Genomic DNA, 9,301 nt, shown 5'->3' with positions numbered 1-9,301 from the left:
CACCATGTTTTTGTTTTGTTTTTTACTTTCTATAATTTCTATTCATCCCTTAAAACTTTTGGCATAGTCTTGTCCTTGTCCTCTACTCCAAATACGGCCCATCCACACCAGTGCTTTTCCAGGTTGCAGGTTCCAGTAGATTTTGTGGTACAACTTAAACTTTAATCAGATTTGTTTTAAATGATTTGCTCCTTAATCAAATTAACTTATAACATTCTAACTATTAAACTACAAAACTGCTCTTTACTATGACAATACCAACATTTATAACTAATTTTTTCATTTAATAATATCTAGACTGTGTGAAAGATTTTTAAACCATAAAAATAGACTTCACTATCTGAAATAATGAAAAATAATTATATTTTATAACTTTATTAACAATATTGTACATTTTTTATAAAGAAAGTACACTAATATCTGGGTCATTTTTCTTAATACTTAATGAGCATTTATGAGTATTTAATCTGCATCTGAACTGAATCAGTAATTATTATTAGTGAGGATAGCATAAAGCTGTTTATTTGTGTGCCGAGTGTTAGAGTGGTTTTTGAACAAGACAGTAGCTGCTCTGTGTCACTGTGAGTCTGGCGCAGTAATACACAGATGTGTCCTCAGTCTGCATATTCTGTCCTTGAAGAGTCACTGTGTTGCTGGAAGAATCTCTGGAGACTTGAAATCTACTTTTCAGTTTATCACTGTAATATGTGTTACCGCTACCACATATGTATCCAACCCATTCCAGAGCTTTTCCTGCAGGCTGCCGTATCCAGTGAGTGCAGTAGCTTCTGTCAGACACTGTATATCCAGAGAGTTTACAGGACAGTGTCAAAACCTGACCAGGACTTAAGACCATAGAATCAGTCTGGGACAGTTCAACACAGTGGACACCTGAGGGGAAAATATGGTCTACAGTATTTATAACCATGAGTGTTTTAATATGAATTATCTCTAAAGAAGCATTAAAGACTTACGAGAAACAGCTGCCAGCAGCAGCAACAACCAGAGAGATGAAGAGATCATGGTTTGAGACGAGTGAGAACAAGCTGCTTCTCTTCATCTTAAAACTCAAATAAAAGGAGGAGAGATATATTTGCATACAGTACTGCATATGCAACCCAGTAAATGAGTATCTACATTTTTTTCTTTCAGAAGACAGCACTGACCTCTGTGACATTAACAATATAACACATTTAAATCAACTAGATATTTGTTTTTTCTTATATATTCACTTAAGGTCATTCATATGTATCAGCAATCATGGCATTTAAATAGCTTATATTCTAGGTAAATATAGGTAAATATTGGCCAGCATATCATCCTCTAGGATAAGATGTCTTTGGTCTGTTTCTTTGGCTCAGAGTTGTCTTGTGCTGCAGCGCCATCTGCTGTTACTGTTGTTATTTTATTATATTTAATCTAATTATCCTCCCTGGTCTGTTTTTGTACAGCTCAGTGCTCTTCTACATCATTGTGTGTATCCTGCACAGTAATATACAGCTGTATCTTCTGTTGTCAGACCAGAGAGTTTCAGGTACACCATGCTGTTTGGATTGTCTCTAGTGATCTCTATTCGTCCCTCTACACTTTTAGCATACACCGTTTTACTGGCGTCATACCAGATAACCCCTATCCAGATGAATGTTTGTCCTGCTGACTGTCTGATCCAGTGCATGCCGTACCGTCCAAAATCAAATCCAGATCCTTTACACGAGAGATTCAGAGTTTCTCCAGGCTTTTTGGTGACAGGACTTGATGGGATGGACTCCAAGCTCTGACCGTTAACACCTAAAACAAAATTATATAATGGCCTGTCAGCATTATCATATATACAGTACATCTATTAATGAAATCTGAAGCCAGAATTAAATATTATTACACACACAAACAGACTGTCTATACATACTAGTACAACATATCAGGAGAAAAAATAAGAATGAAATGTCTGCCATTTCAAATGATTCAGGAAGGTCACTGCAATAATCTCATTGAACACTGCTGGTAGAAATACTGTCTGTAATATCATTTACATTTGGGTGGAGCTTTAAAATGTATAAAATATGCCACTGTTTGCAGGCACGTGCACAGGTAGGGCTCAAGCTGTGCAGAGCACATGCCCTTTTTGCCCTTACACTCAGAAGTGCCCTTTTTTTGGTGTTTTTTTTTTGTTTGTTTTTTTTGTTTTTTTTTGTTTTTTTAATCAATGCTATTGGTCACCCTTTACGTCTGTCTGTCTGTTTTACCAAATGAAAGTTCTTAAAACGAGCTTGTGTAAATCTAATTCGATCCTCAAGCGGTCAGTAAGCTGATAACTCCGCCCCCTCTATATTCATTGAATCAACTGAAGTTCCACTGCAGCCACACAGTAGACAACAGCTGAGCTGAACAGTTTTGCGAAGGGTAAATAAATATCTTGTTGTTTGAATAAGTACTACTAAACACTGTCTATAAAGGCTCATATTTTATTTATTTGATGTCTGACTGACTCACTGACTGAGACATGTGGGACGTCGCCTGAGAGAGGGCTAGCATTTGCCATCTAGTCATAGCCAATACATAGCCAACACAGCCTGTGCATACAGTTGCATTTCATCTTTTATAAAATGCTAATTTGGCCAAATGCATTTTACCACAGGAAAAACTGAGCGCTCCGTCTATATAGCTAAAAAAATTAGTTTGTAACCTAGATGAAAAAAAAGGGAAAAAAAATCACATTTGCACACATTCGCTGGTCAAAAACGATATATTGATAAGTAATACAACAACATATAATTTGTTTTTACCATCGAAAAATCATAACAGGTGCGCCCCCGCTGTTTCGTAATGGAACTTACACAGCGACGAGTGATCCTCGTCACCTAGATAACATATTTCTAAGAAATTTCTTCTTTGATTTATGATTGATGATACACTTAATTTATTAACATTTAGGCTAATCATGTTATGGTATACTCTCTGTATACTCTTTGTATAAAATGTTGTAAAACATGGTTTTACTACAGTAATGTAGTAACTAAAAAAAAAATTACAGAAGATCACTGAAATCTTTATATTTTATCATACAGAATGTAATTTCATGATTCATTCCAAGGGTTCATTTATTTGATCCATAATACAGCAAAATCAGTAATATTGTGTAATATTTTTACAATTTTAAATAACTGTTTTCTATTTGAATATTTTAAAATGTAATTTATTTTTGTGATCAAAGCTGAATTTTCAGCATCATTACTGCAGTTAGTACTCTTCAGTGTCACATGATCCTTCAGAAATGCTTTTCACTGCAACTGTACTTTTCACACTATTTTTATTTATTTTTTCATTGCTGGCTTATTTTAGGGAAAGTTTAGTGAATAAGAGACCTTCAAGAGACCAACATCCCTGGTCCACCACAGTATCAAATTTTTGCCAGATACATGCAGAAGGTTGCTGTTGTAATTAGGTTTAAAGAAGCCCTTAAAACCCTGTTTATCTATATTATCTAATTATCTAATATTATTATGGTTGTTATTAATCGTGAATAAATCTAAAGCTTTTGAGACTATTATTTTGTGTTATTGAATTTGTCATGAAGATGTGACCATTTCTTACTTTTATGCAGGCTTACTAAATAATCTTGATATAAAAAAAGGGGGGGGTGCCCTTTTTCAGTTTCAGCACATGCCCCTCAAAAGGTCTGTGCACGGCCCTGACTGTTTGCGAGAAAAGTATTGAATCTCCTTCTTTCATTAAATTTTATTTAATTTCCATTTAAATAATCTTTTCCTTTTTTATATTATATCTGTGGGGAAAAAAAAATTGGTAATATTGTTTTTTTGGCTACTGTTAAATAACAAGATGACCTGTAAATCTTATCTTCCAGATATTGTAAAGAACTAGCAAATAGCAAGGGGGAAGTGTCACGGTTTTGGTAAGGGAGGAACTCCGGTGCAGACAGGAAGTAACGAAACAGGATTTATTTAACAAAAAAGGGGAAAACAAAACCCACGAGGGGGAAAACAGGACTAGGGCAGATACAACAATAACTAAACAGGACTGATTAATCAAGATAAACAAAGACTCAAAACAGGAGAACACTAACTACAAATAACACTCACGGTTATACAGGATACAATATCTCAATCACAGGTGAGGAACACACAAAATCACAATGAACCGACGCAAGACAGAGCACACTAGGAGATCTAAATAGGGGGAACAATCAAGACACGACAGGTGGCACAGATGGGACAATCAAGACACGACTAGGTTAACAAGGGGGGCGGGGCAAGGGAACGAGACAACACAAGCACATGGCCCAAAGACAAGGCCATGCGCTTGTACACAAAACGCGGGTCTGTCATGATCCTGCCTCAAGACTAGGAAAAATCAAGGACACGAGGGCAGAATCATGACAGAACCCCTCCCTTAAGGAGCGGCTTCCAGACGCTCCTCAAGGGAACATCAAACACGGGACACGACTGACATGACAGACTGGGACACAGACACAAACCAACAAGACATGACGAACAACAACAAGGGCAAACATGAATACACAACGGCAGGGTTGGGGTGACAAATCAAAAATAAACAGGGAAGGGGAGGGGGCGGGACCACAAAGTTCATGGGGGACAGACCAGGGCGGGTGGGAGGGGTAGGAATCTTAGGAGGACAGGACGAAGGCTGACGACGGGGGGTACGGGCAGGTCTGGGTGGTGAGGGGCGGGGAGGGGTCTCAGGACAACTGACAGGGGACATGACAGGAGCAGACAAGGGACGCGGGGCAACACTTACGGGACGCGGGAAGACGACATCTACTGGACACGGGGGGACAACATCTACTGGACACGGGGGGACAACATCTACTGGACACGGGGGGGACATTAACGGGACACGGGGCCACATCAACGGGACACATGACTACATCAGCAGGACACGGGGCCACATCAACAGGACACGGGGAGACAACGGCTGGACACTTGGGACTTCTGGGGACAGGGTCAGGGGACAAGACAGGACTGACGGGGATTTCTAAAATTTGGACAAGACGGGACAAATAATCAGAAAAGGCTTTAGCAGCTAGGATAATTGGCATCTCCTTATGAGATGAGACCGACTGTACAAGAGTCTTTGCTGCAGAGTCGGCCGCGGCTCTCTCCTCCGCTCTCACGACTGCAGACTTGCATACAGCGCTCTTCCTTGCCGGCTCGGGCACGCCAGCGCTCACCGCTGCTGGCTCGGGCACGCTCACCGCTGCTGGCTCGGGCACGCCAGCTCTCTCCGCTGCTGGCTCGGGCACGCCAGCTCTCTCCGCTGCTGGCTCGGGCACGCCAGCTCTCTCCGCTGCTGGCTCGGGCACGCCAGCTCTCTCCGCTGCTGGCACGGGCACGCCAGCGCTCACTGCTGCTGGCACGGGCACGCTCACCGCTGCTGGCACGGGCACGCTCACCCCTGCTGGCTCGAGAGGAGACAGGGTCACAGGACCGGCAGGCCCCTTCTTCTTCCTCTTCCTCCTCGGGCGCGGTGCAGAGGCTACAGCCGGGTCAGAGGCGGGTTGGGGGAGTTTGATCTCGGGTAGGGCAGCCTCGGACGCCGAAGACTCTGAAGCTGACTCCCACGACAATCGTCTCCCTCGCTTCATGGGGAGACTGCTGGCTGTGGAAGGCGCCTCAGGACTCTGGGGGGGATCTGCCTGTTCCCCCAGGGTTGCCACGGCCAGGACTCGACCCTCTGGGATCGTTGGCAGCTGGGTAGGTGGGGACCTCTGGGGCTCCTCCTCTCGCCCGCTCGCTCCGGAACGACCTCCCCTGGTCCCCCGGAACACCACAAGGCAAGAGCCCTCAAAACAATCTCGCTGGCTGGCTGATGCCATCCAGCATTGCCTCCTGTCTGCTGAGTTCCTTCGTGGTCGGTTCATTCTGTCAGGGTTTTGGTAAGGGAGGAACTCAGGTGCAGACAGGAAGTAACGAAACAGGATTTATTTAACAAAAAAGGGGAAAACAAAACCCACGAGGGGGAAAACAGGACTAGGGCAGATACAACAATAACTAAACAGGACTGATTAATCAAGATAAACAAAGACTCAAAACAGGAGAACACTAACTACAAATAACACTCACGGTTATACAGGATACAATATCTCAATCACAGGTGAGGAACACACAAATCACAATGAACCGACGCAAGACAGAGCACACTAGGAGATCTAAATAGGGGGAACAATCAAGACACGACAGGTGGCACAGATGGGACAATCAAGACACGACTAGGTTAACAAGGGGGGCGGGGCAAGGGAACGAGACAACACAAGCACATGGCCCAAAGACAAGGCCATGCGCTTGTACACAAAACACGGGTCTGTCCTGATCCTGCCTCAAGACTAGGAAAAATCAAGGACACGAGGGCAGAATCATGACAGGAAGTTGTGTTGGTGAAATACTGCAAAGATTTATGATTGTTGAGTTTCATTGGTTTCATATTTCGGTGCAAATTATTTTTAGTGATTACACTTTGAAAAATGATCAGAAAGACTTAATTTGTGATATGATCAATCAAGTTTATTTATATAGTGCTTTAAACAAAATACATTGCGTCAAAGCACTGAACAACATTCATTTGGAAAACAGTGTGTCAATAATGCAAAATGATAGTTAAAGGCAGTTCATCATTGAATTCAGTTATGTCATCTCTGTTCAGTTTAATAGTGTCTGTGCATTTATTTGCAATCAAGTCAATGATATCGCTGTAGATGAAGTGACCCCAACTAAGCAAGCCAGAGGCGACAGCGGCAAGGAACCGAAACTCCATCGGTGACAGAATGGAGAAAAAAACCTTGGGAGAAACCAGGCTCAGTTGGGGGCCAGTTCTCCTCTGACCAGACGAAACCAGTAGTTCAATTCCAGGCTGCAGCAAAGTCAGATTGTGCAGAAAAATCATCTGTTTCTTGTGGTCTTGTCCCGGTGGTCCTCTGAGACGAGGTCTTTACAGGGGATCTGTATCTGGAGCTCTAGTTGTCCTGGTCTCCGCTGTCTTTCAGGGCAGTAGAGGTCCTTTCTAGGTGCTGATCCACCATCTGGTCTGGATACGTACTGGATCCGGGTGACTGCAGTGACCCTCTGATCTGGATACAGACTGGATCTGGTGGCCACGGTGACCTCGGAATAAGAGAGAAACAGACAAATATTAGCGTAGATGCCATTCTTCTAATGATGTAGCAATTACATCGGGTGTTATGTGAAGTGTTTCTGTTTCCGGTTTACCTAGTTAATGCAGCCTAAAAATCCTTTAACGGATTTGGATATTAAAAGCATATTAGTATGTTATGTGTAAGCCAGATTAAAGAGATGGGTCTTTAATCTAGATTTAAACTGCAAGAGTGTGTCTGCCTCCCGAACAATGTTAGGTAGGTTATTCCAGAGTTTAGGCGCCAAAATTTGAAAAGGATCTGCCGCACGCAGTTGATTTTGATATTCTAGGTATTATCAAATTGCCTGAGTTTTGAGAACGTAGCGGACGTAGAGGAGTATAATGTAAAAGGAGCTCATTCAAATACTGAGGTGCTAAACCATTCAGAGCTTTATAAGTAATAAGCAATATTTTAAAATCTATAAGATGTTTGATAGGGAGCCAGTGCAGTGTGGACAGGACCGGGCTAATATGGTCATACTTCCTGGTTCTAGTAAGAACTCTTGCTGCTGCATTTTGGACTAGCTGTAGTTTGTTTACTAAGCGTGCAGAACAACCACCCAATAAAGCATTACAATAATCTAACCTTGAAGTCATAAATGCATGGATTAACATTTCTGCATTTAACATTGAGAGCATAGGCCGTAATTAAGATATATTTTTGAGATGGAAAAATGCAGTTTTACAAATGCTAGAAACGTGGCTTTCTAAGGAAAGATTGCGATCAAATAGCACACCTAGGTTCCTAACTGATGACGAAGAATTGACAGAGCAACCATCAAGTCTTAGACAGTGTTCTAGGTTATTACAAGCAGAGTTTTTAGGCCCTATAATTAACACCTCTGTTGATATGATGATGGTGTTTTTGTACAGGGAGTCTATTAGCATCTGGCACTGTGTACGTCTGGCACAATAATACACAGCTGTGTCTTCAGCTCGCATATTCTTTCCTTGCAGTGTTATTGTGTTACTGGAAGTGTCTCTGCTGATACTGAACTTGCTTTTCAGAGAATCCTTGTAGTACAAGCTTCCATCACTCCAGATGATTCCAATCCACTCCAGAGCTTTTCCTGCAGGTTGACGAATCCAGGCTGTACGCTCACTTGTAACTGAATATGAGACTTTACAGTTGATAGTGAGAGTGGCATCAGGACGGACAGTCAGAGACTCAGGCTGAGTGAGTTCATATGAATCAATACCTGTATCAAATCAAATAATACCTGTTAGTAAGAGATCATGATCTTGTAATCAACAAAATGATGTATCACACAGAAAACAGACTAAACTTACAGGATATGACTGCCAGAAGCAGCACTAAAGATGAAGAGATCATGGTTTGTTTCTCAGCACAGTTTGACTGAACTGAAGTGATTCTTCACTCCCTCTAGTGATCAGATGAATGTGTAAACTGACTCATGCCTGCTGTTTAAATATGCAACAGGAGATTTACATAATCATACAGAGCTAATGAACTTCACATGCATCACATTGTCCTGGACATGATTTTAAAAGCTTTTAGTTTTGAATTTAATGAGGTCTTTATTTACAGGGACAGAGTCAATGAGCAGAAATGTAAACAGTTTGCAGACATTGTGACTGTAAGTAATAAAAAAAATTTGAACACATAGAAGTGACAAAAATATATAATGTATTGCTTATATTAAAACATATAAGGCATTAAATTCAGAAATGTGGACTAGCTGTATAAAATCTTTAACTTTTTTAACATTTTATTTTACTTTGGTTAAAATGTATTTTATTTCAAGTAGGCCTGTCAAAATTAATATGTTAATAACAAGTTTAACGCAAACACATTTTAGAGACACTAATTTTATTTATGCGTGATTGAGCTCGCATGTTCTGTTTAGGACTACAGTATTTTATTTACATTTTTTTCTCAGAAATGGAAGTAACTGAAAATGTTATTGTGTGTTTGTAATTTTAATATTTTAGCTGTAGGTCTATGCAGCAAACCTACAGAGCTTCCAGTAGTTTATTTTACGGAGCTGTAAACACGGTATTCTCCGACTGAATGCAATCATTGACGAACATCCAATTCATATATCAAACTAGGCTATATGTTATTAAATTATACACATATAGCCTATCAGATTATTTTATTAAAAGTTTAGTGTTT

The 9,301-nt window shown here is 41.0% G+C and overlaps 1 protein-coding gene and 1 gene segment (V, D, J or C); both read right to left on the bottom strand.

Annotated features, from left to right (window-relative positions):
• Positions 1-507: 507 nt before the first annotated feature.
• LOC113072689 (Ig heavy chain V region 5A-like) lies at positions 508-1,068 on the bottom strand. The segment is given in 2 exon segments: positions 508-891; positions 975-1,068. Coding segments are annotated over 2 exon segments (402 nt in total).
• Positions 1,069-1,468: 400 nt separating this feature from the next.
• LOC113072693 (Ig heavy chain Mem5-like) lies at positions 1,469-8,607 on the bottom strand. The gene is made up of 3 exons (XM_026245658.1): positions 8,455-8,607; positions 8,058-8,363; positions 1,469-1,788 (listed from the first exon to the last, which is right to left on the bottom strand). The coding sequence occupies exons 1-3, from the start codon at positions 8,495-8,497 to the stop codon at positions 1,469-1,471; spliced, it is 669 nt and encodes a 222-aa protein (XP_026101443.1). The 5' UTR covers positions 8,498-8,607.
• Between the last annotated feature and the right edge of the window lie 694 nt (positions 8,608-9,301).

Source organism: Carassius auratus, unplaced genomic scaffold (assembly GCF_003368295.1).
Source record: "Carassius auratus strain Wakin unplaced genomic scaffold, ASM336829v1 scaf_tig00009927, whole genome shotgun sequence".
NCBI lineage: Eukaryota > Metazoa > Chordata > Actinopteri > Cypriniformes > Cyprinidae > Carassius > Carassius auratus.
Note: the sequence above shows the minus strand (reverse complement) of the source record. Positions and strands in the feature narration are given on the sequence as shown.

What these genes read in the sequence shown, in the direction of transcription:
- LOC113072693 (XM_026245658.1), bottom strand. Translation starts at nt 8,497, where the DNA reads ATGATCTCTTCATCTTTAGTGCTGCTTCTGGCAGTCATATCCT. An exon ending in GCTTCTGGCAGTCATATCCT is followed by an intron (nt 8,364 to 8,454) that starts GTAAGTTTAGTC and finishes GATTTGATACAG; the next exon opens with GTATTGATTCATATGAACTC. An exon ending in TTGTGCCAGACGTACACAGT is followed by an intron (nt 1,789 to 8,057) that starts GCCAGATGCTAA and finishes ATTTTGTTTTAG; the next exon opens with GTGTTAACGGTCAGAGCTTG.